Genomic DNA, 25941 nt, shown 5'->3' on the forward strand with positions numbered 1-25941 from the left:
AAGCTGAACATGTTCGGACACACATATTTCCAGAGTTCAGGAAGCTGAAATAGGAGGGTCCCTGTGATTTTGAGGCCAGCTTGGTCTATATAATGAGTCACTGTCAGTAAAACAACAACAACAACAACAACAACAGCAACAACATCAAACCAAAGCAAAGCATAAAACCTTGCTTACAAAACAAGAAGTGAAAGTTATATTCTAGTTTTTCTTCTTGGCTCTACAGAATTAATGGCACCTAGTTACTAATCATTTTATGTGGATTACCCAAGAAAAAGTCTAAGGGGAAGCCTCTGGAGTTTTTCTAAAATACTGTGTTCTCTGTCTGGAAGATGGTTTGCTAATCCTGAGGCTGACAGATGTGACACAGGGACACTCTTCTGTGAATGGATGACATAACTAAACAGTCATGTAAGACGAACCCTCAGGAAGGTCTATGAGGTATCTATGGAAACCCTTCCGACAGTTCCAGTAAGTATCTTTACTGATGTAAAACCACCTTCAGTCCGGCATGACCAGGGTGCTTGCTCATCATGCTCTGCTCTGTTCTGAAAGGAGCAGGGGGCTTCCTAGATGAGCCTTTCCAGTGCTGGGGGCGGCATCCTGCTCCACATTTCCACTCGAGGGCCGGCCTTCTCCTGACCACTGGGGCTGTAGGTTCCTTGAGTCGCCCTCTTGTTGGAGGCAATCAGAGAAGCAATTGCAGCAAGCAAGAGGATGAATAACAGGACCAACGTTCCGGAGCCCACAGCGGTGAAAATGCCCACGAGCCTGTCATCAGCCAACTGCAGGGATTGAAGGGATGATTATGTGAGTTCTAGAGCAAAGGTTCATGCTAGGACGGTGGTACTATGGGACGGATACCAAGGAGATGGAGCTGGTACCTTTCAGCAGTGTAACAAGACCAGGGAGTTCCAGACTTTTCTGATTAGCAAGTCATGCACACACGGTGCTCTACATAGCCTCTAAGGTCTGCTCTGAGAAAACCTGTGTGAAATACTCTGTTGACTCAGCGCTGCTGTCTGGATGACTAAGATCCTTCATTTAAACAGAAAAAGATGAACCCATATATGTGCAAAATCATCCTAAATTTATTGGACTGTGACATTCACGATTTGTTTCCTTCCCTGTTCAAGCTTATGATTTTGAAGCAACAACGTGATTGTTTTAAAGCCTGTGGGAGAAAGATTAAATTAACTGGGTCTTGAAGAACACTTCCCTAGAGAAGGAAGACTGATGGGCGACTTTCAAAATCGGTTTCTGGGTCATCATTTTGATTTGGATGGGATGTAACAACTGATGTTTGTAAAAGCAACTGTGTTTCATGCTGAGCCCAGACACTAAGCAAGAGAAAACATCAGCAAGAACCCTCCGGGAAAGCAAAGGGGTTTTCCTAGTACACAGAGGTTGATACAATGTCCATCGCAGTGTGTTTGTTACTTTAGCAAAGCCGCAGCAATCTTTCGGTTTAGCACTAGGTTATAAGGAATATGCATAGAAACATTAAGGAGAGAGGCAGTACTATGTGGATTGTTTAAATGATGTGTTGAGACTACTACTTCTGGTAGCACAAAAGCAGGAATAAGCTGTTTTGCCTTCCCACTTTCCATTTAACTATCTGTATGAGCCTTGTCTCATTACAGACAACAGAATGTTACGTATGCAGACAGTGTTTAAATGTTCTGGGCAATTTAATATCCTTGCTGTCTTTAATCATTTTTATCGTTGCTATTGTCCCAGAGTTTGGTTCAAATAATCATACTATTAATACCACACAGTGATGTCCCTGTAACGTTTTCTTTGATCTAGTTACTATAAACCTTGCTCTTTTGTGGTTTACTACCTTTTCAGCTACTCATCAGTGTATATCAATTATGTAGGTATCTATAAGCTAGAATATAAAAATACAAATATGTCAAGGCTGAATCTAGATCTTCATTTTCAAGGATGGGGAAAAAAGAACATCTGATGGATGAGGGAGAGTTGGAGAGAGAGAGGAGGGGGGTGGAGGGTAGAGGGTAGAGGAGGTTAGACAAAATCAGAAGCACCTGTAGACCAGCACACAACCCTTGGCACTATTCCCTGGGGCTTTAAGACAAAGCATGCTTAAGGTGTTGCTGTCACTGTCCGAACTCAGCTGTGTCCTTTTGGGAATAAACAGCTGTTGTCCTGGATGGATGAGATAGGACGCTCATATCCACACAGGCAGGAGACAAATCATTTTGCTTTCTTCTGTTTTTTGAATGTTTCTAGACATTTTTGTGTGTCATTAGAAAGACTGATTATACTGGGGAAGTAGAACCTCTATACCCTAGCACAATATATCTGGAGATGGTAACAGGGAACCTGGGCTGAGACATGGATGGTGCCCACACTTCCCTGTGCAAACCTGCTTCCTTTACTTGGTGGCCTGTGAGAAATCAAGACCTTGTCTGTAGCTCTCTCATCACCCTGAGAAACAAACAAGGGAGCAATGTCAAGAGCTGAACTCTGGCTACACCTCTGCCACTCTAGGCTGAACACTGACGTGGTTAAGAGGAAGAGACTAGGCTTGGATTCCTGGCTTTGCCTCTTATTTATGTGAACATCAGCAACTTATTTCACAGTTGGAGAACCGCTTATCGCCATGTAAAGATGGGCATTGCTAACGACTTAAAAAGATGGGACTGTGCTCACTTGGGCAACACATATACTAAAAGATGGGATTAAACAATAGACAAGAAGCCTAAACTATACAAAGAATGGCTGTGTGTTCTCAATAGCTGTCAGCAGACAGGGCATATTATTGGCCAGGATCTCCAGGTCTATTGATTTGTACAGGAGCACCTCAGCACTTGACCGTGAAGACCATGGCATTAGGCATGGGCTGAAGTGAACGGCATTTTCAAATTGCTTTGAAGACTTTTTGCCTTTGAGTTTCCATGATTGAAGGGCTATTGTTCGCTCTGTTATTCTTCAACAATCCTATATGAATATAGAAACAGATGGATCCTATGATAACTCAAACTGCAACAATACATGGACTCATGATCGAGTTGTCAAAAGATAGGACCAGAACGGCAGGGACAGGCCACGTTCTAACACTGGGATTGTCAGCATTTCCTTGCAATGGTATATCCAGGTTAATAATTTTTAAAGAGACTATATGATAAAGATTACTTTTCTAAAAGATTTTCATCGATCTATAGTCCCATTCTCATGCTGGTATCTTTAAAATGTACACGTGCATATTATTTACGACTAAACTGTGATTATCTTTAACTCCTTAGAACGAAGTAAAGAAATGTTTTGCTTTGATTCTGAACGCTTTGGCTTAGCTGTAGCCATTTGGGAGAATGTGGAAGGAACAGTAAATGTATTAGAAGCAGCCTTGAAAAACTGTGGGGCCATAAGGGTTTTTATGAAGACTCACCTCACTCTTTCAAGGAGTGGGAGGTTAAAAAAAACTTGCAAGCGTTCATTTAAAGTGAAGAGAGTTACAAATGGATGGTGTTACCACGTAGGTCATTCTCCCAAATGTGGAACTTGAAAAAGCAATCACGAGTTCCACCTTCTTCCTGGCCTCCTTTACACTCACCTCTAACCTGACATCTGCCACCTGGAACAGGGACTGCTTGTGAATTTGTCCCCACCCCCATGAACTGCCACCGAGTGGTGATGATGCTGTTTTTTTGTTTGTTTTTTTATAAGCCTTTGTGGTTAAAAATAGTGGCTTTTTAGCTTCTGGAAAAGGCTATGGTGGATTGAATTGACTCAAATTCTCCTTGAAGCTCAGTTCCATGTCAGGTGAGTAGGAACATGCAGAGACAGTGAATGAGGTGTGGGGATTGCGTCTTAAAACAGAAACGGTGTCACTTGATGGCAGTCTAGGGTACAGCTTCTTCCTGTGAGCTTTGGTTGTGCGTGACGTATGTATTTAAATGTTACGCAAATAACCAGAAAACGTTATTATGTGAATTGGCGGTTAATGGAAAAATTGCTTTCCACGAGTGTTTCCAAACACCACTTAGAATATCTATCTGTACCTGCATATCAAAAGCAATAGAAAGGCATCACTTCAACTCTCTTGCCAAATTAAAGGAAGCAATAAGAACCCAGCTTTAAGACTGGAGAGAGCAGCTCCTGGGAATCCCCACTGTAACAATTAGATCCTCACTTATGGACGGTGAAACACTCCCACGCAGGCCTGAATCCTTGAACTGCATCTTATCAGCGAGTTGCTAGAAACAGGCGTTTCCATAGTAATGCTGACTGTGCCAGAGCTTTGTTTTTAAGATTATTATTGTGACAGCTGCCAATTTTTAACCATAAATATACTGTTCACTTTACAGTTTGGGGGTTGGGGGAATACCGTACTGAAAATTTAAAGGAAGAGACTTGGGAACTGTTCTCCAACAGCAAGGAGGTTTAGCCAGATGTTCCCTCTACCGAATGTAAGACTCAGGAAAGAGAAGAAACAGTGGCCCCAGAGAGCTCATACACCTCTCCCTAGGAGCAGCCACGGTGGACAGAAGGCAGCTGAGGAGGGCTGGCACTTAAACTGTACCCACATCTTCATCAGTTGGGTCTGCTGCTCCCTAAAACAAAGCTCTCTCTGGGGTTGTTGAGAACATCTAAACAGTGACGTCCCCCTCCATTCCCCACAGAACTGTGTAAGAATGCAATTGGCAGCCTTCAAAGTCCCTCACCGGAATATAAAGTCTTTCTCATAAACTCTCGCCACATAGTCGCAAGTCCTTACAGCTCTGCTGTTTGAAATTAGGATTACCCAGTAGAAAAAAGAAAATACAAGACTGATATAGGACAGTCTCAGACAGACACAAGCTGGAAGGTAGGGACCTTCTCATGGGTGTCCATGCCAGGCACTGCCGATGGGTCTATATTGGGGGCTGTATGGGAATCAATGAGAAAAATATGAACTGATCCAGCATAAAGTTAACTTACACACTCATTAGCCCAACTGTGGCCTGTTTAGTCCTGTAGACTCTCAGGAAAAAAACGCTCATACTTGCTCATTCCAGATGTGCTGTGATGGTGACCAGAAAGGAACACAATTCCTGAATTCAGCAAACCAAGATCTGAGCTTCAAACCAGGAGCTCCCTGGAAGTCCAGGACTGCTGGAGTTTCGGGGCTAATCACTATGACTTAAGTTTTGTGCTGTTTCCTGACTCTTTTCAACTTTAGACACAGAAGTTAGGCTAAAGCTAAAAGCAGCTAGGAGTCTGAAGAACATGGCTTTCATATTTTACTTCTCGAAACAGGTGGTATGAACAATATCACTGTTTGCCTTGGAACATGAGACCTCATGAATAAAAATTATCTCTCCTTCTCTCATGCAAAAACCAAGTTCCAGTCTTCCAAACTCACTTAGCTTGCAACATGCCTTACAAATTTATTGGCCAGAGATAGTAGCTTGCCATTTCTTTTGACCTTGGGTTGGGGGCTTGCCAGATGTTTCCTACACAAAAACAGCTTTAATTCTCCCAGTATGCGGATGGATGATGGAGGTGTGACTATTTTCTGTCACCCTCCCAGGAAGGCCTTCCCCGGGGTCACCCTTTTTACCTGCAGTTAGCTTTAATCTCTCAAGTGCGTGGTGCTGTGGCGTCTGCCCACTGTCCACAAGCCCTGCTGCCACAGGAACTCCCGCTGAGGTACAGATGCTCGTCTCACTTCTCTCTGCTTCCCCTCCATGCTCCCTTCTCTCCCTTACGCACTGGAACAGTGCGGATCCCACACGCGGATGATGGTCACGTGACAGGGGTGAACAAAGTACCCATCCTGCACGGACACCTCTGGAGCTACTCACTTCCCAAACAGCAGAACCTTTCTCCTGAAATTTAAATCTATCCAAAACCTAAGCGTGTACTCCACAGAAGGAGGAGACAGTTTGCCCTGGCTCCCAGTGAAGATGTTAGGTAATTACTTCCTGGGGTGCTGGTGGCAGCAGAGCTACTGAAGACTAAAAGAGTAAGGAAGCTGCCACCAGCAACAGTTTCCGAGACCTGGATATTTCTTTGCATCCATTAGGCGATCTATCAAACCATTACCAAGGTCCGTGTTTGTCTCGGAAAAGCTTCCTCGCTCGTACTCCCTTTGTACTTCCTTTTAGAAATCGGTGTTTGCTGATGAGTGATCCCGAGTGTGTGGTTGATGCAATACCACTTAGAGGTAACACTTAGAGGTCTCTACCCTGATTCCTTCTCTTCGGTACTCTGGGGTCAGACCCACCCAAAGCCAGCTCCTCCGCCACTCGCTCTTGTCTTTTCTTCATTTCCATAGTCCTAGACCTGGTTTAGTAAACGCTATCTTTGACCTAGCTGAGTAATTTATCCTCCAGTCACTTTCTCTTCCACTTGAGTTGCCATCCCTATAGCCCGAAGAAAGAACAAAGGAAATCAAAACACTAAAACCAAAACCAAAACCAGACCTTACCAGACTCGGGCACCTGTAAGAACTAACCCACACCACACCTTAGCATAGCCAATCTAAGTTGCTAATTTTAAAATCTGTTTTCTCTCTATGTGAGTCTTTTTATTTTAAATTGTGGGATTAGCGTCTCTGGCTACAGCCTAGATGGCACCCACTTTCCGCAACAAAGTAACTCTCTATTTTTGCCACATCCGAATCAGGAGTCATCTGCTGGTGCCATTTTCCAGTTCACCAGAGAGCACAGCACGACAGGATTTCAATCAGTCCTCTCCGCTTTTAGAACATTACTCATTTGTTCTACTGCTCACAGGCAGAATTCTACCCCAGACGACTATGAGGAAAGGGTATCTATTTACTCTGGAACTTTCCAATAATACAAAACGCAGAGCTTTGCACAAAGCGGTTGGCCACTCCCTATTGACTCACAGCTGTAAGGCTCATCGCTCTGCTTGATGCATTATTAAATTATTTTTACATACAAGAAGACGTCTACAGCGCCCAGAATGTTTAAGGGTGGGGCCATTTCCTCATCTGGCCATGCAGTCACTCTTTTGCATTTTTACCGAATGACTCCTAAGCTGCAGAGATCCTGTAAGATATTGGAGGCAGAGAATGAAGTTGTAATAACCATTGTCTAACAGAGGTCCTCACTGTTCAATAGTAGTGTGTGTGTGTGTGTGTGTGTGTGTGTGTGTGTGTGTGTGTGTGTGGGATTGGGGGACAAATCCACAAGCAATCAGTGTTCTGCATGGCAAATGCTAGGCTGGAGGTAGGTATAAAGGATGTCTAGGAGGGAGGTTGAGCTCTTGGCATGGCTTCATTTTCTCTGAGGCAGTTGCTGGGAGAATGAGGGGAAGCTCTTTAAGCAGAAAGAAATACCATAATCCTGTTCCTTTAAGGAGAACAAGAAACATGGCGATAGTACTGGGATATTTCCTAGTTAGGCAGGTCCCTCTGCAGGGCCACAAATGCAGGATTGGAGCAGAGTGGCTAGAGAGACTCTTACTCATCCTAGGCACAGAACAACTTGTGGACATCCGGGCAGCTCTATTTGTTCTTCCTCAGTGAATTGGGGAGTAGCTTCCTGTACATTTTCTCCTGTTTCTTTTTTTCCTAATCTGTACTGTCTGTTCTGGTTATCTGAAACACTGGCTTCATTATTCCTGTTGTTGTGTGTGTGTGTGTGTGTGTGTGTGTGTGTGTGTGTGTGTGTGTGTGTATCTTCGTATGCCAAGAAGTCTTCTCTTAAGATTGATTTTCCTTATAAACTACATCTGCCATAGTATATACATTTCAGGAAGTGATCAACGATTGTGTCGATTTGTTTTATACATAAGCTCAAGCATTAGGGCATATTCAGCGTCAAATGAATTTAAAAGGCAGAGAGACACTTTGAACTTGAGTAATACTGAGGCCCCTGACAACTGACAGCTAAGTGCAGTTGACTTTACCCTGGTTTATTCGGGAAGGAGACTTAAAAAAAACATTATTAGGTAACTGTAGAAATCAAAATATGAAGAGTGTATGAAAACTTAAATTTCTTGGGTGACATAGCAGTGTTGTAGCTGAAGAGGAAAGCCTTCTGCCAGAGAAGAGGCTGCTGAAATACCAGGTGGTGAGGTGTGAAGCCTGCAACCGACACTGCTTGAAAAAATAAAGGATGGGCGCAGAGAAGGCTGAACAAAGGTGGCAAAATCTCAGAAACTTGGCTGATCTCGGGGAAGGCTCTTTAGCTCCCCCATTTCCTTCTGATTTTCTTTATGAGATTGTACCTCCAACTGGAGTTCATGTTCCTCCCATTGCCCTGTCCCTGGCTGTTCTAGAGCTTGCTCCATTACCCTCCCCCACCCTCCTACCCCCCACTCCACCCCACCTCCCCACCCCCCCACACCGTGCTTTCATTCCACAGCAAACGCTCTCACTGACGGACAATCCTCCCCTGGGCGCTCAGTGTCAACGCATCCCCTTGCGTGTCAGTTGCCCTTCTTAGAATAAAACCTGTACCTTGCTCTTTTCTCATCCACCTTTCTTTCTTTCTTCCAACTTTCCTCAGCAGGCTGAAGGCTGCTGTGGATTCTTTTTTCTCTTTCTTTTTACATTATACGGGGGGTGAGGTGGGGGGGGAGAGCGAAATCTCTGGCATCCCCGTGGCTTATCACATATTCCTTCCGCAGAGGTAATCTAGTCTGTGTCATTGCATTTATTGCCCCCAAATCAAAACCAGTTGCCAAAGTAATGAAGGTCCATTGGTTTGTGTTGACTTAATCCATGTCAGAGAGGCTGTAGGAGCATATAAGGATAATTTGACCAGTAAAAGGAAGGCCATAAAAATGATCAAAAAGCCAATAGATACGCTGAGAACACCAAGCTTATTTTACTGAGGATTTATGGCCAACTTATCAGAAAATTATTTGGTCCAAGTCTACATTCAAATAAGTCCATCGGTAATTCAGCAAAGATTCCAACCTCTGAGGTGGGGGGTGAAAGCCTCCGCTAATGACATAGCCTGGTAAACCCCTAACTTACAGCACATGTAGTTTAATTTTCAACAGTTGTGAGACTGCAGTAAATTCAGCTTTTGAATCGCTAGTCCCACTTAGACTCAGACCTGCACTAAATTACCGGAGCACGGACGGCATAGGGGCACAAGCGGTTGCCTCGTCCCCTTGACATAGCTAAGTGTTTATTAATCAAATTGGACTTAACTACGGGACACACCCCAGATGGTAGCAAGTGCCAATTCCTGTTGAATCCCCTCCCAGAATAAGTGGATGTCAGATAGTCAGAATCTGCCACTCCATGTCAGCTTGGCCCCAACTCAGCTCCAGGGGTTGTATTTTATTGACCAGAATCAAATTGGCTTCCCCTTGTGTAGGTGATAGAGTATGGCGTCAAGTCACCCATGTAAAATGTATAACTTTAACTTTGACAGCCTGTCATTGAAGTCCTTGTTTATATAATCTATTGTGCCACTTAGTCTATTCTTATTTTAAGGAGAAGACGCAGAACTAAAACCCATTCTGCTAGTGTTTCCTTGATGGATGTCTGCACATTGCACCTTCCTGTAAATAATCTTGGGACTGGCTATTTCTATCGTCACTGTCAGCTTCCATCAAATTATCAGACTTTCGGGTTTAAGCTCTGCCTTTGGAAGAAGAAGGATGTGCATGACGCCGCAATGGGGAGCTTTTCACAGCACGGACATTGCTTTTCCAAGTTTGAGACTTAGTGCATCTAAACAGAGGGCACTGGGCTGCTGAAGGTGGGGTAGGCCTGCATTCCCAGCCGGCAAAGATAGAAATCTTCCCATTGCGAGGAGTTCTTAAAGCTGTACCTAGTTTTAGAGCTGAAGAGTCCTTCCCAAAGTTGGTATTTGAAATGGGTGAAAGTCTAAAATCATCAGGATTGGGGGAAGAAAAAGAATTATGTTTGACTTTACTAACAGTTTACCTCAATGTTCAAGTGCCCAATTGGGTAAATACTTTGTTTCTAGCACTGAGGAGTCTTAAGTATTTCTTCTTGGAGGAGAGCAAATGCAAAATCTAACAGCATTTCCTATGAACTTAAAAATATTGTCAAACTACAACAGATCTTTCTTTATCCCTAAAATTAAAACAAAATATAATAGACTGTTAAAAATTAGATCTGATAATGCAGCTGGAAATTACACTTGACATTTCTGAGTCTTTAAGTCTGTGTGAGATGTACAGTGAAATACTGTAGCTGACACTTGGTCAATAGAGGGTGGGGAGCAGAAGACCCCTGTCCCTTCGTGACAAAGTGTCAAGGTCAAGTTACAAAAACCACCTCTTCACCTCTGGTCAATTGTCAAGGTCTACTTTAATAAAATGTAGATCAGAGCTCTTACTTTTGATTCAGCTGAGACCTATTTAAGGGAATTAAATAATGCGTCTAAGGCCTTCATCATATTTTTGCTTGTCCAGTTAGCTAGTAATAGTCTGAAAACAGGATTTTCTTTCCAGACAACTTTATGGCTAAGGACATTTTGTCCCATCTGCAGCATGCCAATATTTGACACTGTCCCTCTATCCCCCCAGGATATTGAAATGATTGTTAAAAAGAGAATATTACCTTTACTATGTTAAATGATCTGAAATCTGGGGGAGCTTTTGTTTTCTTAAGTCTCTCAAAGGGATTTAGAATTAATTCATCCTCCGAACGATTCCCATACCTTAGATCACACCCATTTACCCCTTTGGAATGAGTTTCCCTGGGTCCTGTAATTTTTCAACCCAGTCACCATGTGGACTGTTCATCTCAGGGATGTGTCTGGGCTAGGAACCCCAGGAAAAAAAAAATCCGTGATTAGTCACCACCTTGAGAAATCCTCCCCAAGCCTGTTTACCAGGATCAGTGCCAATTCTCCAAACGTGCTGGGAGCTCGCGTTCTTTTCAGGGTCACCCTGCCTGAACAGCACAGATTAAACACACAGCCTTGGTATTTTCAGTGTTGTGAGGAGACACATTTACATTCCGCTGACAGCACTGGGTGTAAAAGGGAGCCATCTGCTGTGGTTTAACAACACTGGGATGGGCTCGCTGCAGTCTCCACAGGAGAAACTGAGCCGCAGCAGAACTCAGCTCGAGTCCTCTTCTTTGTGTGGTCCACATGGGCAGGAACCACCACGACATAAAAAGAAGCTTGTGTACTTCAGTGGATTTCACTTGCTGGTCCTCGGTCACTAAGTTTCATTGCCCACTTTTACTAATATTTTTGATTGTTACTGTTTTAAGGGTCATTTTCCTAGTTTCCGGAGCCTAGAATAAATGTGTTATTTTTACAAAAATGACATCTACACCTTTGGTTACTAGTGCATTCGGTCCAGGTGATCCGTGTTTCTAACACAGCGCTCATTTTTGACAATGGCTTTACCCATGAAGTGCTTGAGAACTAAAGGGTGGTATAAGGAAAAGGGAAAATTAATTTACACGCTAAGGATTTAATATGTTCTGGCATTTTTGCATGACATTGCATCTAAGTTTTCCCAATTTAATAATGTAGACACTGCTTAAAGGTTATTTAAACAGTTTATCTAAGTCACATAGCCGGCAATCTGAAAACTTGGTATTCAAATTACAGAGCGTGTTCAGTCACAGAGAGCTGCATCCCTTGTAGGAATCCGAATGAATTAAAAACCCAAATCTACCCTGAAATTTCAGTTCTTAGCAGTGTGTGGCATATTTACACGGTGGCATGGTTGTTCAAGTGTCTTCTTAGGGGGAATACTTTCATAGTTAGTCATGTTTCCTGGCTTGTCATTGTTTCCTTAATTTTTTTAGGGTTTTATGTAGGAGAACAAGCTTCAGTAGAGCAAGCTAGTGTGTGGGAAGGTTTTCTTTATAAATTCTAGGAAGGTGCGTAGTAAGTATACAGTTGGTGACTAGGAAGGAAGTTGTCTACACTGTGTGTGTGTGTGTGTGTGTGAGAGAGAGAGAGAGAGAGAGAGAGAGAGAGAGAGAGAGGCACTGAAATACTCAGCAGAAGAACAAAGAAAGAGACCCATAATTCACAACTTTCAGTCCTATGTTTTTAACACCCAGCATGGCTATCAAGAAACAAAACAACCTAAACAATGCAGAAACTCTTCCAGGGTTGCTGCTCAGAGACAACAACTCTGTGCTGCTCCCCAGTCTTAACACAGCAGAGCAGGCGGTGGGTAAGAAAGTAGCTGTTCGCAGTGTCAGGAAACAAAGTATCAAGCCATCAGCTCCCCTTTTTAGGTGCAGCACTTAGATTGCAGCCATGTATTGCTTCCAACTGTAAATGCTAACGGGGAAGCGAAGAAAGCGATCTTCATTCGCCATGGCTGTCTGAGCTCAGCAGATTACAAGCCACTCTGGCGCTATTTGCTGAGACGCAGATAATTGTACCTCTTGTTAACAAGTTTCTGTGTATTTTCACTCCATCAGCAGGTTCTTGAATCAATGCCGATCGTAGCTTTGACTAACATCAGCATAATTTGACTTTGATGGAAAGTTTGAAATTTATGCATAATTAAAAATTATACATCCATTTCCTAATGTCTCAAGAAAGGCAATTAATCCTCTTGGATGTCATAGCATTTATATGTGATTCCTCAAAACACATGGTTCCTTCGCCTCTGACTGACGACAGTGCTTTACTATGGGTTGAGGACAAAGAAGCACATTTAGGACAAACTAAGAATGCCTTTGACACTTGACCCAATGTGGAAAAGATTTAAGGTTTCCAAGAGCATGGGAGAAGGGCAATGCTGTTATATTCCCTGTGAGACATTCGGTAGAGTTTCAAAACCATTATATAGGAGCTCCCATTTTCTCATAACTGGAATGTTAAAAAGGAGACTGGGATATTTGGAATGTTATTTATGGGAAAACATGAACACATTTCATTGCATGTAAAAATATATGTCTTATTATTTATAAAGGATGTAAGGTGTGCCAGTGTGATTAAGTATATGAATTCTAGAAGCATTAATATCCATCAAGTATATAAAGCATGCAAAAATGGGGAATTCATTTGATAAGGATGCTGACACCGTGCTCCCTACAATATACTTAAACAACCTCATGGCAATAGTAATGTTGTAGTCTCGGAAAGATAAAAATAAGGTTATTCTGCATTGTCCTTTACAGAATCTAGGAAGACAGTATCAGATGTATAAAATATGTAACGGCCTAACTGTTTAATTCAGAAGAAAACACTTACATTTCTGTTGCAAAAAAAAAAAAATGAATTCTATCCTTGAGCTTCTGCAGTCCATGTTACAGAGCACTCTGGGCAATATATTTTCAAGATCCATGTGTGGTTATATTTGCCAAGCTATAGAAAACAACCCCCTTCCTAAATTTTGGCTTCTGTCATTGAACTTAGGCTGGCCTTGAATTCTTAGCCCTCCTGATGCTGAGGCTGTAGACACGCGCAGTGCTTGACTGTGCTACTCTTGAATTCCTTCTGCTCCTGTCATGCTGCAATCAAGCCTCTTGTGTTGGTTTGCAGTCATTCAAGTGACTTTGAACTGGACTGACGGACAAGGGACGGCTTTGTAAACTCAAGTGGAACTTCCCAGGATAGACAAAGAGCAGTTCCTGAGACACGGGCAGATGCTCTCTGCTGCCAGATAGAGGAGAGGGCTAGCCTGATCTCTGTACAGGACCTGATCTATTGCTACCTCTGAGCCAATACTGAGTAGGACTAAAATCTGCAGTCCTGTGGTGAACAAATCTTGAAGAGGGAGTGGGATAGATGAAGGTGTCTTTGTCATACTCTGGATAACCAACAGTCCTGGCCAGTTCTTCACTCACAAAATTCATACATGTGAGCAGTACCCTCGTGACACTCTCCCCACCCGTGTCAGAGTGCCTCTTCCTTCAAGTCATTTTTCCCATCAGAAGGAGGCTGACTGTCCTCCCTAGCCATGGTAGCTTCCTGTGAACAGCTCCATTTCTGCTTCCAGTCAGGTCACCGATGAAACAGTCACACACATTTCGTCAACTCACCTCCCAAGGTGAGTACGATGCAGTGTCATTCCTACGGATTCTGAAAGTAATATTTTAAATTACGGAGCCTACGTTAGTCTCTACTATTTGAGAGTATTTATATTTGTAACCAAGAGGTAAAGCAGTTAAAGCAGCCAGACAAACACAACCTTCAACCTTAGGAAGCTGCAAACTAGGATAATTTGCATACTCCCCTTGGTAATTAGCTTCTGCATACACGGGGATTAATGGTAAAAACAAATCCATACCTGATCCCATTGGGGCATAGAGCAAACTCTGCAATCGCCTCCACATTTATGTTCCTTATTTGCCTCTCGAGCTCTTCTTCAAAAGCTTCCACAGAGTTCCCTGCAGTGTTGACCTCATGAAGTACACAATTTTTTTTTTGTATGAATAAGAACATGTACTTAAAACTCACTCTACCCTTAAGAAATGTCAACTCTCCGAGAGAACTTTCTACTATGGCACTTTACTTGAAACAACCTCTAAAGGCTTCATTGTATAAACTAGAAGCCCAGAACTACATATTGGGAGAAATATAATCAGGTTTAGGGTTAGATGTGCCATGTGAGTTGGAGAAAAACTACTCACGTTTTTTGAGCCTTAGGTTTGCGTATAAAACTGAGAGAACACAGGTGCCCCATGGCTGGTATTAAAGGAGATGCTTCTTAGCACTGAAAGAGCATCACGTGCATCTCTTTGCAGGGAAAGACACCCAGAAGAACCCTAGACCCTTGGTCCTGGAACCAGCAGGGTCTCCTGTGCCTGGGCTAACTCTCCTAGGGCAGTCGGGGTTTGGCTTTGTAATCTATGGTTCTCTGGTTCTGAAAATAGGTTATGTTCAAACCACCCTCTCTGCTCAGTACCCAACAGGGCCATTTTCTCAAGTGAGTAAACATACGCTCTCACTGTTGTGCTCTTTAGGGTGATGGGTAAAAAGTGCACTAGTCTATTACCCCTGAGACTCTTTTTAGTGGTTGGACACAGGAATTTTTCTCATTATTTTTTTCCGGAAGGAAGACCTAATGTGATTATATCTAAAACTTCCCAAGCCAAAATTGGTTTGGGTCCTTTGAGAAAAATAGACAGCATCATGTCTTAAAACTTTAATGACTAACTTTACAAAGTATTCAAATGAAACTTTTTAAAGAAGGTTTAAATCAACACAATGACAAAACTATGGCAAGAAAATTAAATTTTGGGCTAGAAAAGGTCCTGTTGTGATATGTGTTCACTTCCCTTAAAGCTTATGTGTTGAAACCTGAACAAACCCCAAGGTTATAGTATTAGATGGGGCCTTTGGAAGACAGTTACACTTTAGCGTGCACACTGCCTGGAGGCCACTTTCATGATGTGATGCCACAAGGGATGTCAATGTCCAGTATGACAAGAAAGCAGGACTTCGTCAGACATTAAGTTTCTGATGCTGTGACTCTATATGCCAGAACTCTAGATAATGTCTCTCAGCAGTAAGTGACCCACTATCCGGCAGAGACCAAGAAGGATTCCCTTCTAAAGATTCTCCATTGGGGACCTGATGGTCACAGAAGTTTGAGCAGTTACAGCCTCAGTCTGGTGCGACCCTTCTTTTATTTGAGTTGACATTCTCGTATTTTCCAACTTTGCTGTTCCACTCATGCCTGTCCACCCCTGTTCCTCATATAATCCCCAGGATCTTGTCACCTAGGACATTTTTCCATCTCTTGAGTGTGACCCTACTTTCTGTCCCGTAAAATTCCTTCTCGTAGGCAGTTCAGGCTCTCAACTTAATCCCCATATCCTCAATGAAAATGTCTCCCGATGCAATCACTTTCATTGGTTGGGCTTTTGTGAATTTATGATTTGCTTCGACTCAGAAACACAAATTAGGGATTGTTTGGACGTATGCTGTGTAATTAGTTTTTTTTCTCTAAAGAGAGATTATACTTTCCTTGAAACTACTGTGATAAAAATCGTGTATTATATTTCACTGACTCTCTCTGTCTTCCATGTGATTCCCATTACCAGAGGGACTGAAGAGACAAGCATGCTGAAATGGTTACTTTGGGAAGATGCTTCATTCTCTAGGTTGCAGGGGAAACAGAGAAGGCACAGATTCTAGTCACTCCCAACTTTGTCATGGGCCATATGAAAGGACAGGGCATTGGACTTCCTGCCTTGCAGCCCAGAATGTCAGTGAGCCCCCCAGGGAACAGTAAATTTGGACAAAGGCAGCTAAGAGTGAAGATGGCTTGGCAGGGAGGAGATGAGAGGGGAAGGCACAGTGCCTCCCAGATATGCTGAATCTGGAAAGGAGAGAGCACTTGGGAAAGGTGGTGTGAGTCTTTTCTGACCATGAAATTTTTGAAACACGGTCAGAGTTGGAATTACTAAGGCACATTCGGTGCAAAAGCAGAAGTCCCCAGCCACAGCCCCCAAATCTTGAGACTCTGGTGCTCTTTCTGCCCAGGAACACAACCAGCTTTTTCTGGTTTTGTCCCATAGCCAGTTCCTTTTCCTTGGCATGTCGCTCTGTCTTGTTGCTGAGGGAGTTCAGTCTAGCGCTGTAAAGTTCAGTCCTTCGCTCCACTCTATAAAGCCTGTTCCATGATCCCTAAGGAAGCCAGTGGATTTAATGGTTGTCTCCCAGGCTTTCCCTCTCTAAACTCGGAAATAAAACACAGTTATAGAGAGAACTAGACCATCAATCACGGCAAAGCTCCATTATAAACATTATGAGGCTCCAGCACCACGGGCATCCTGAGTTCTCTCTGATAACAGGAGCAGGATTTGCCTTGCAACTCAATTTTTGCAGTGAAAAACAATTTAAATTCACACTTTGAAAACAGAGAATCATACAAGGCAAAAAAATGAAATCAAGGGAAAATGTGCTTTTATTTTGTAAAGGAAATGCCTCTTTATCTTTGAAGTCCTGGGCTAAGTATCTGCCCTGTGAGGTTTTTCTGCCTTCCTTACCCTAGCAAGGTTACACGTTCCTCTTCCAAGATACCATATTCCTGTCATCTCATCATTCCTGCAACAAACATTGGCATGCTGTTTTGCAGACGTGATTGACTGATATGAATTTGTAAGGATAAGGAAAACATTTCATCGTGTCTTTGGGTTCCCATCAATAAAAGGGAGTGGCTAACTCCTAAGACTTTTGTACATAGTAAAATAATGTACATAAGGGTTCAGAGCAAACGCTCTGCAAATTTGAGGCACCTCTAATCATAAAATGCACAACAGCAAAGTGTTTAAGTTGTTCGAGGAACAGACACTACCATTGGGGATGGCAGGAACTGAGCAAAGAATTCTTTATTGGAAAGTTTTGAAGACAAATAGGTTCCACCAGGCAGAGGAGAATGAAGCGAAGGTTTTATAAATAGCAATAGGCACCATGTGCTTTCAAAGGTGTCATGCTATTTGGCTCTTATTGGGTTACAGCAGGTGTATTAAAGGACTACATATGTATTAATGATATATATATATATATATATATGAAAAAACATTACCTTTCTCTTTCCAAATCTCCAAGATTTTGAGTAACCTCATTCATTGACATAAGTGCTCTTATAAATGTAGAGTCAGAGCTCTGAAAGGACCTAGGGTATCTGTAATTAGCTATGTCTTATGGATCTAAACTTCCTCTGGGATTGGTTGTGGAAAAAATTCATCTATAAGAAATTTCAGTTCAGAGTAATTGTTGCTTCATAGAACGAATTAGGTAGTGTTCCTTCAGTTTCTAGTTTACAGAATAGTTTGAGGAATATTGGTATTAGGTCTTCTTTGAAGATCTGGTAGAATTCTGCACTAAATCCATCTGTCCCTGGGCTTCTTTTCCTTGGGAGGATTTTAATGACTTCTTCTATTTCCTCTTGGGAAATGGGCCTGTTTAGATAGCCTACCTGCTCTTGATTTAACTTTGGTATGTGGTATTTGTCTAGAAAACCATCCATTTCACCTAGATTTTTCAGTTTTGTTGAGTATAGGCTGTTGTAGTAGAATCTGGAGATTTTTTGAATTTCCTCAGTTTCTGTTGTTAGGTCTCTCTTTTCATTCCTGATTTTGTTAGTTCAGATACTGCCTCTGGGCCCTTGTGTTAGTTTTGCTAGGGGTTTATCTATCTTGTTGATTCTCTCAAAGAACTAGCTTTTTGGTTTTGTTGATTCTTTTTTTTTTTTTTTTGTTCTCTTTGTTTCTATTTCATCCTTGAGTTTGACTATTTCCTGCCTTCTACTCCTCTTGGGTGTGTTTGTTTCTTTTTGTTCTAGAGCTCTCAGGTATGCTGTTAAGTTGATAGTGTAAGATCTCTCCAGTATCTTTACCAGGCCACGTAATGCTATGAAATTTCCTCTTTTTTTTTTAAAGATTTATTTATTTATATTTTAATGTATGATGTACACTGTCTTCAGACACACTAGAAGAGGGCATCCGATCCCATTACAGATGGTTGTGAGCCACCATGTGGTTGCTGGGATTTGAACTCAGGACCTCTGGAAGAGCCATCAGTGCTGTTAACCACTGAGCCATCTCTCCAGCCCCGAATTTTCCTCTTAGTATTGCTTTGATTGTGTCCCATAAGTTTGGGTATGATGTATCAACATTTTCATTAAATTCCAGGAAGTCTTTAATTTCTCTCTTTATTTCTTCCCTAAACAAGTTATTATCGAGTAGAGACTTATTCAGTTTCCACATGTATGCGGGCTTCCTGTTGTTTTTGCTGTCATTGAGGATGAGCCTTAGTCCTTGGTGATCTGATAGGATGCATGGAATTATTTCAATCTTTTTGTATCAGTTGAGGGTTGTTTTGTGATCAATTATATGGTTGATTTTGGAGAAGGTACCATGAGGTACTGAGAAGAAGGTCTATTCTTTTGTTTTAGGGTTAAATGTTCTGTAGATATCTGTTAAATCCTTTTGGTTCATAACCTCTATTAGTTTCACCATGTCTCTGTTTAATTTCTGTTTCAGTGACCTGTCCATTAGTGAGAGTGGGGTGTTAAATACTCCCACTATTATTGTGTATGGCTCAATGGGTTTTTGAGCTTTAGTAAATTTTCTTTTATGAATATAGGAGCCCTTGCTTTTGGGGCATAGATGTTCAGAATTGAGTCTTTTTCTTGGTGGATTTTCCCTTTGATGAATATGAAGTGTCCTTCCACATCATACTCGATAAATTTTGGTTGAAAGTCTATTTTATTGGATATTAGGATGGTAACTTGAGCTTATTTCTTGGGAACATTTGCTTGGCAGACCTTTCTCCATCCTTTTACTCTGAGATAATGCCTGTCATTGTTATTGGAGTATGTTTCTTATATGCAGCAAAATGCTGGATCTTATTCGTGTATCCAACCTGTTAGTGTATGTCTTTTCATAGGTGAGGTGAGTCCACTAATATTGACTGTTAGTTCCTGTAGATGACTGTATGTTTGTATTCATAGGTGACTTTATGAGCGTGTGGTCTCTCCTTTTGGCTTTGCTGTGAGATGTTTACTATCTTGTCTTTTCTTTGGTGTAGGTATCTTCCTTGTGCTGGAGTTTTTCTTCTAGGAACCTCTCTAGGGTAGATAGATTTGAGTTTGATTTTTGTCCAGATCTGTATGACAATAACTTCAAGTCTCTCAAGAAAGAAATTGAAAAAGATTTCAGAAAATGGAGAGATCTCCCATGCTCATGGATTGGCAGAATTAACCTAATAAAAATGGCCATCCTACCAGAGGCAATCTACAGATTCTCTGCAGTCCCCTTCAAAATCCCAACCATTCTTCAAAACATGGAAAGTGCAATTCTCAAAATCATCTGAAAAGGCAAAAAAAGCCAGGATTGCAAAAACTATTCTTAACAATAAAAGAACTGCTGGGGGAATCAACATTCCTGACCTCAAGCTATACTAAATAGAGCAATAGTGATAAAAACTGCATGGTATTTTGGTAGAGACACAGACATGTTGATCAATGGAATAGAATTGAAGACCCAGAAATAAAACCACACACTTACACACACTTGATCTTTGACAAAGTCAAATATACAATGGAAAAAAAGAAAGCATCTTCAATAAATGGTGCTGGTCTAACTGACTGTCTGTATGTAGAGAAATGAAAATAAACCCATATTTGTCACCTTGCCTAAAGCTCAAGTCCAAGTGGGTCAAGGACCTCAACATAAAGCCAGATACACTAAATCTAATAGAAGAGAAAAATGGGAAAGAGCTTTGAACTCATTGGCATAGGGGGAAATGTCCTAAACAGAATTCCAATGACTCACACTCTAAGATCAAGAATTGATAAATGGGACCTCATGAAATTGGAAAGCTTCTGTAAGGCAAAGGACATAGTCAATAAGACAAATTGGTAACTTAGAGATTGGGAAAAAAATCTTTACTAATCCCACATCCAACAGGGGGCTAATGTCCAAAATACACAGAGAACTCAAGAAGCTGCCCACCAAAAATCCAAACAACTCAATAAAAACATAGGGTACAGAACTAAACAGAGAATTCAAAACAGCAAAATCTCAAATGACTGAGAAGTACCTAAAGAAATGTTCAAAGTCTTTAGTGATCAGAGAAATGAAAATTCAAATGACCCTGAGATTCCACCATACCAATCAGAATGGCTAAGATCAAAACCTCAGGCAACAGCACATGTTGGTAACAATGTAGCGAGAGGAACACTCCTCCCATTGCTGGTAGGATTGCAAGCTGGTACAATCACTCTGATTAGTCTGGAGGTTCCTCAGATAATTGGACATTGCACTACCTAAAGACCCAGCAATACCTCTCTTGGGAATATACCCAAAAGGTGCTCCACTGTGCCACAGGAACATGTATTCCACTATGTTCATAGCAGCCATGTTTATGATAGCCAGAAGCTGGAAACAACCCAGGTGTCCCTCAACAGAGGAATGGATACAGAAAATGTGGTTCATTTACACAATGGAATACTACTCAGTTACTAAGAACAAGGACATCCTGAGTTTTACAGGCAAATGAATGTAAGTAGAAAATATCATCCTGAGGTAACTCAGACCCAAAAAGACGTGCAACATATGTACTTACTAATAAGTGGGTATTAGCCAAAAAAAATATATAGAATACTCAACGTGTTAGTTCACAGAACTCAAAAAGGTCAACAAACTGAAGGGCCCAAGTAAGGATGCCTCAATCCCACTTGGGAGGAAGAAGAAAGCAATCACAAGGTGGGAGGGATAGAGGAACTGGGTGGGAAAGGGGACAGCCTGGGGGAGAGCAGAGAGGGGAACATGATCTGGTATTGGGTGGGGAAGAAGGACTGAAACCTTCTGCTGGGGGAGGGCCAGCAGAAAGAATGGAAACAGGCAATCTCAGCAGGTAGGAGGTTACAGGTGTAGGGGTGGGGCTCCAGAATGTACCAGAGACCTGGCAGGTGAGAGAGACTCTCAGGACTCAAAGTGAGGGACCGTAGATGAAATGCCCTACAGTGGGGAGAGGGGAACTTGTAGAGCCCACCTCCAGCAGAAAGACAGAGCATCAAGTAAATGGTGGGGTTGCCATCCCACAGTCAAAACTCTGACCCATAATTGTTCCTGTCTGAAAGAATTGCAGGGACAAAACTGGAGAAGAGCCTGAGGAAAAGGAGATCCAGCTACAGGCCCAAAGGGCGATCTACCTCAAGGGGAGGCCCCAAGGCCTGACACTATTACTGAGGCTATAGAGTGCTTACAGAAAGGGACCTAACATGACTGCCTTCTGAAAGACCCAACAAGCAGCTGAGTCACATGCAGATATTTGTATCCAACCAATGGACAGAAGCTACTGACCCCGCTGTTGAACTAGGGAAAACCTGGAAGAACCTGTGGAGGAGGGCAACCCTGTTAAGAAGACCAGCGTCTCAATTAACACAGATCCTCGAGATCTCTCAGACACTGGACCACCAACCAGGCAGCATACACCAGCTGATATGAGGCCCTCAACACATATACAGCAGAGAACTGCTGGGTCTGGGTTCAGTCAGAGAAGATGTACCTAACCCTCAAGGGACTGGAGGCCCCAGGGAGTTTAGAGGTCTGGTGGGGTGGGGAGTGGAAGGTTGGGGACATCGTTGTGGAGACAGGGGCTTGGGAAGGAGGTATGGGATGTGGAGTAGTCAGAGGGTAGACAGGGGAGGGAGGCGATAAAATCTGGAGTATAAAAAAATTAAATAAAACTTTAAAAAATGAAAAACAATTCAATTAAACATGAACAGTGTAATTTCTGAGAATTTAAGCCTTTGATAGCAATGATACTTTGATGGGCAGTGTTGCTTCATTGATTCCCAAGACACTGTCATAGTACAGAGATCATTCCTGGTCAAGCCTATTCTGAAAAAGAAACTGGAACACTCTTCTGCAGTTATTACATATTATTATTCCTATCTGAATTTAATAACAGTGAGGGATCTCAACACAAAGACAGGGATGTTAAGGCTAGAAACTGATGTTTGAACTACAAAAGCACTCATTCAATCAACTAGCTAATTATTAGTAATTTCTATATTCACAATCTGTGCTTGGCTGTTGAAAATTCAAAGGGACATATTGGGGCTCTTTTTTTGCTTGTTTGTTCTTTTACTTTTCTACAAGTGAATGTGTGTGATGTGAACATAAGCGTATGTATGTCTGTTTATGTGTGTAGGCACATGTGTGTATGTGTGAGTGTGCAGGCCAAAAGTTGATGCTGGACTATTTCTCAGCTGCTTATGGCCTTGTTCCTTGAGGCAACATCTCTCAGGCAAACCCAGAGCATGTTAAAAGTGTATGGCTAGTCTTGCTAGTTTGTTCCATGGATCCCCTGTCCTTCTGAGGCCAGTGTTACAGGCAGGTGGCCAAGCCAATCAGGCATTTCTGAGAGTACTAGGGATCCAAACCTCTGATCTCTTGCTTGCGTGCCAAGCATGTTAGCCACTAGTTCCAAACTACATTTTCTCCAAGGGTTAGGTATCAACTAGAATTGATCTTATTCATTGATAAGGTACGAATATGAGGTTTGTCAAATGGAAAAAGACATATATAAACAATTCAATTTCCCTTTATAATGTAGTCAAATAGAATGATAGTGGAAATGTTAGACGTATTTGGATGTAGCTCTGATCATGACTCTGACATGAGACGGTAGAACTGTCATGAGTAGACTTCTCAAATAAACACGTTGAATGCAATTTCTGTATGAAGAAACCAAGTTGTTCGTACAAAAATAATAAGAACAGAATTTAATATGAAAGACTCTTCTGTGCTTTAGACATGATACTTCTATATATTGCTCTTTTTCTGCATAAATGTGGTCTTTTAATGGCTTTTTTTCTTTTTTCTTTCTTTCTTACTATTTTGATTCATTTTTGCTTACTCGTTGCCTGGTGTTGGTCTACAGCCTGAACTGACCCTGAACGGCCTCTAGTTTAATATGATCTTAAGATTGTGATTCTTCTGTATCAGTCTCTGGTGCCACAATTATAAGGCATAAATAGAACTTGTAATTAATTTTAAACAGATTAAAGCAATTCAAATGAAACTAATCTGTATTTAACAACCGAGTGGAAAAGAAAATCATCATAGAATGATTATCCTTTTAAATAAAGATTTCTTTCACAGATTATGAAGATCAAGATCATATTTATAAACATTTATTTTATTTTATAAATATTATGAGCACAAAGGTTTTAGGTGATTATAATAAATCAATTAACAATCTTAAATCGGTTGTATTTTAAAAATTATTTTCTTTTAGAATGTGTGTGTATGTGTGTGCGTGCGTGTGTGTGCGTGCATGCACACACACGCACGCACACACATGCACATTCACACATTTGAGTGTAGATGCCGATGGAGGCCAAAGCTGAGTGTCAGATCCTCTGGAGCTTGGGTTAAATTAAGTTTTGAAAACTGAACTAAGGATCTCTGAAGGAACAAAGGAGTAAAGGTATTAACTACTTAGCATTTTCTCCATCCCCACAAATCATTTTTTTTAGTATTTATAATTGTTAAAATGCTAAATTCCTACCATATACCTAGTTTTCTATCCAATTTGTTTTTACAAAAATGATAAGAACTGGTTTCATTTCTTAAAATCAATATGTCATTTTTTAAACTTCACACTACATGACATTAATGGCACCTAGGGAGACCTCAAAGGTTCTGCCAAACTATGCTCAAGGTATGCCCATTGCTCTTGGTTACCTTGATGATAAGAGCCTAAGGCTGAAGATACTACATAGTTACAGTTTTATATAGATAAATATTTACACAGATAAACCAGTTGGTACTACAATGGAAATTCCTTCTTCACTACAGGCTAATTAATGTTCATGGTACCAGAGAGGCAGTACCATGCTAAGAAAAAAGTTATCAATTGTCATATCTGACTCTAATCCCTAAGAGCTATGAGGGATTACAATTGCATAAGACCAAACTCTAGCCAGGGAAATTGTGCCTTAGGTATAGTAGTGTCATCACTATTATGGGGACAGCCAACTTATTTCTGATTCCATTTGAGACCTGCTCCAAAGGAAGGAATTCATGCTTGGTACTGTAAATTTTGTCAGGAGTCTGTGCTTGGTGGGATCATAGGTCCCAGGATAAACTACTCTTACTGTTTTTCTAAATGCTTGTGTTAAAGTATCTTATGAATATTTATATTTATGTTCATAGATAAGCACTGCACTCAGTCTTCTTTATGGATGCTCTTTCTTTTTTTTCCCCATCTTTATTAACTTGAGTATTTCTTATTTACATTTCGATTGTTATTCCCCTTCCCGGTTTCCAGGGCAACATTCCCCTAACTCCTCCCCCTTCTATATGGGTTCTATATAGTTTCCCTCCCCATCCCCGCCCATTATCACCCTCCCCTCAACAATCACTTTCACTGGGGGTTCAGTCTTGGCAGGACCAAGGGCTTCCCCTTCCACTGGTGCTCTTACTAGGCTATTCATTGCTACCTATGAAGTTGGAGCCCAGGGTCAGTCCATGTATAGTCTTTGGGTAGTGGCCTAGTCCCTGGAAGCTCTGGTTGGTTGGCATTGTTGTTCATATGGGGTCTCAAGCCCCTTCAAGCTCTTCCAGTCCTTTCTCTGATTCCTTCAACAGGGGTCCCGTTCTCAGTTCAGTGGTTTGCTGCTGGTGTTCACCTATGTATTTGCTGTATTCTGGGTGTGTCTCTCAGGAGAGATCTACATCCGGTTCCTGTCAGCCTGCACTTCTTTGCTTCATCCATCTTATCTAATTGGGTGGCTATATATGTATGGGCCACATGTGGGGCAGGCTCTGAATGGGTGTTCCTTTTGCCTCTGTTCTAAACTTTGCCTCCCTATTCCCTGCCAAGGGTATTCTTGTTCCCCTTTTAAAGAAGGAGTGAAGCATTCACATTTTGATCATCCTTCTTGAGTTTCATGTGTTCTGTGCATCTAGGGTAATTCAAGCATTTGGGCTAATAGCCACTTATCAATGAGTGCATACCATGTATGTCTTTCTGTGATTGGGTTAGCTCACTCAGGATGATATTTTCCAGTATGGATGCTCTTTCAATTGGTGGTTAACACAGAGATTATTACTTGTCAAAGTGTAAAAGTATAAATGATGGCAGAATGCCAAAAGGGGACCTTTATGTCTCTACCTTTAAGGTACAGGGACCATCACAGAAGAAAGGGTGGAAAGAATTATGAACCAGAGAATGGAGAGACATGCATCAATTAGACATCAGCTAAATTTGAAAAACCAGTGTACTGTGGATACCATTCAGCTGTAGTTATGTGTTACAAATAAGGCTTGCATCGATTGAGCTGTTCAACATATCCTCATGGATGGAGGAGAAGTTTATGAGGCTCCAGTGCTCCTTGAGGGTCTATTGGAAGTTATGGTTTGCTGGAAGGAATGACATATATTTTTCTTTGGTGGTAGAGTCAACTGTTCAGTTGTCCATACTCCAGTAAATAACCTCTCACCCATGCTCATACAAGTAACCCGTTGGGTGGGTCACCACGCAAACAGTACAGGGAGTAGGAGGCACCTTGTTGGGAAGT

At 41.7% G+C, this 25941-nt stretch overlaps 1 protein-coding gene across 1 annotated transcript in view; it reads right to left on the reverse strand.

Moving 5' to 3' along the window:
* Window positions 1–222: 222 nt before the first annotated feature.
* Window positions 223–25941, reverse strand: part of Crb1 (crumbs cell polarity complex component 1) — a 173467-nt gene continuing 147748 nt past the window's right edge. Inside the window, exon 12 of the mRNA XM_032915188.1 lies at window positions 223–785. Within this exon, the coding sequence (XP_032771079.1) occupies window positions 570–785 (216 nt within the window). The 3' untranslated portion in view covers window positions 223–569. The remainder of the gene's footprint in view (window positions 786–25941) is intronic.

Source organism: Rattus rattus, chromosome 10 (genome assembly GCF_011064425.1).
Source record: "Rattus rattus isolate New Zealand chromosome 10, Rrattus_CSIRO_v1, whole genome shotgun sequence".
NCBI classification, from domain to species: domain Eukaryota; kingdom Metazoa; phylum Chordata; class Mammalia; order Rodentia; family Muridae; genus Rattus; species Rattus rattus.